At 57.5% G+C, this 1,746-nt stretch overlaps 1 protein-coding gene across 1 annotated transcript; it reads right to left on the reverse strand.

Annotated features, from left to right (window-relative positions):
• Positions 1 to 240: 240 nt before the first annotated feature.
• On the reverse strand, positions 241 to 1,372 carry ACET3X_003682 (uncharacterized protein; the record flags this gene model as incomplete). Its single annotated transcript, XM_069448984.1, has 3 exons — positions 241 to 283; positions 340 to 929; positions 986 to 1,372. 3 exons carry the CDS (start codon positions 1,370 to 1,372, stop codon positions 241 to 243), a joined length of 1,020 nt encoding a protein of 339 aa, XP_069310229.1.
• Between the last annotated feature and the right edge of the window lie 374 nt (positions 1,373 to 1,746).

Here is a 1,746-nt window from a genome sequence, read left to right on the forward strand (position 1 = left end):
CGTGCTGCCCGAGTCGTGTTGTGGGGGAAACAAGGGCGATATCGCAGAACCACATGGTATCGCAAGTTTGTGCACTGGAACGTGCACGGTTACAAGGTTAAAGTACGGTGAACAGTCGGCAAAGAAAATGTGGCATCGCGGTATCTTCAGCCCTGTCGCTGCCTCGAACGCAACGCCAAAGGGGGTAGCAAAACGCAAGCCTAGCCCTATGTGCGACCATGTTTGACAAATAGCACGGGCCTACTGCGGTGGGACAAAGGGTTTGACGAGCATTTCACTGAATCTAGAATCTCTGTTAGCACAAGACCTGAATCGCGATACGGTGTGCTGGATACGCACTTTTCGAGCTTCTCCTTGCCCCGCACCTCCTCGACCAACAGCGGCATCTTGACCACGTTGAACTCGTCGTACAGCTCCTCAATCTGGTCCAGGTACTTCTTCTGCATCTTCCGTCGCGCATTGCACTGCTCGCAGGGATTATCTTGCTTGGGGAACAGCAGCTGGTTGACGACAATGGAATGCGTGTCAATCTCGTAGCTGTTGAGTTCCTGAATCATGCGCTCCGTCTCGTACAGCGACAGGAACTCGGGGATGCAGACACACACAAACGTCGTCAGATCCGCGTCCTTGAACTGGCCGTTGACCTCGCCAATGGTCTCGCGCAGGTTCTCCATCTTCTCGACGAGCTCGTCCATGTTCTGGCCGTTGGGCAGGCGGCCCGAGGAGCCAAGGAACGAGTTGAGCATGGGACCGAATTGGCGCGAGAGCTGCGAGACCTTGGACAGCGCCTTTTCCATGACGGTAGGGAACTGCAGGAAGCGCAGTGTGTGGCCCGTGGGCGCCGTGTCGAAGATGATGACTTCGTACGACATGGACTTTACTTGCTTGAGCACTTCGGCAAAGGACATGGCCTCGTCGACTCCGGGGATCTGGTGGCGGTAGTCAGCATTCGTGCCATTGGGACATGTCGTGTGCCTCAACATACGCTAAACGCCAGATCTTGCATCATGCTGCCCATGCCGCCCAAGCCCGCCATGGGATCTTGGCCCTCTTCCGCTCCGCTCGCCAGCAGATCCTGTATACTGCCATTGGGGTCAATCTCCATGGCGCTGAGGTTGTCGAAGCCGTTGACGAGTCGCGCGTCCTTGCCAAACTTCTGGTTGAAGGCGTCGGAGAGGTTGTGGGCGGGATCCGTGGAGATGAGGAGGACGGACTTGCGGTGCTTTGCGAGCTGGATGGCGAGCGAGCACGATGTCGTTGTCTTGCCTACGCCGCCCTTGCCGCCGACGAATATCCACCGGAGCGTCTTTTGGTCGAGGATGGACTGCAGCGTGGGCGCCATGTCGGCGTCGATGAGCGCGGTGGAGGCCATATCTGCGGTCGTCAAGAATGTGTGGCGTATAGTGCGAGTTTTATCGTCTGTGTATACAAGTGGCTGTCAGTGGAATCCTGTGCAGCTCGCGAGCTTCCCGAAGCTTCGGAGGGGCAGCGCGGGCGCCCATCGTTCGAACCGGCGCAACGCCCTGTTCTTTCTTTTTGGAAGGCTCGAAGACTTACGTACGAGTGAATGCGAGGTAGGTGTTGGTAGAGTGAGCGGTTATGTGGTGCGTTGACGCTGCTGCAGTGGTAATACGCGCAAGAAAGTTGACAGAGTGGGAATGCGGGCGGGCGCGTCATGCGCTCGTGCGTCACTGCACAGCCACAAGTGGCGGACATCCCCCGCACACTTGGTCGCCCAGACGCTTC

The sequence above is a fragment of the Alternaria dauci genome, chromosome 2 (assembly GCF_042100115.1).
Source record: "Alternaria dauci strain A2016 chromosome 2, whole genome shotgun sequence".
Lineage (NCBI taxonomy): Eukaryota > Fungi > Ascomycota > Dothideomycetes > Pleosporales > Pleosporaceae > Alternaria > Alternaria dauci.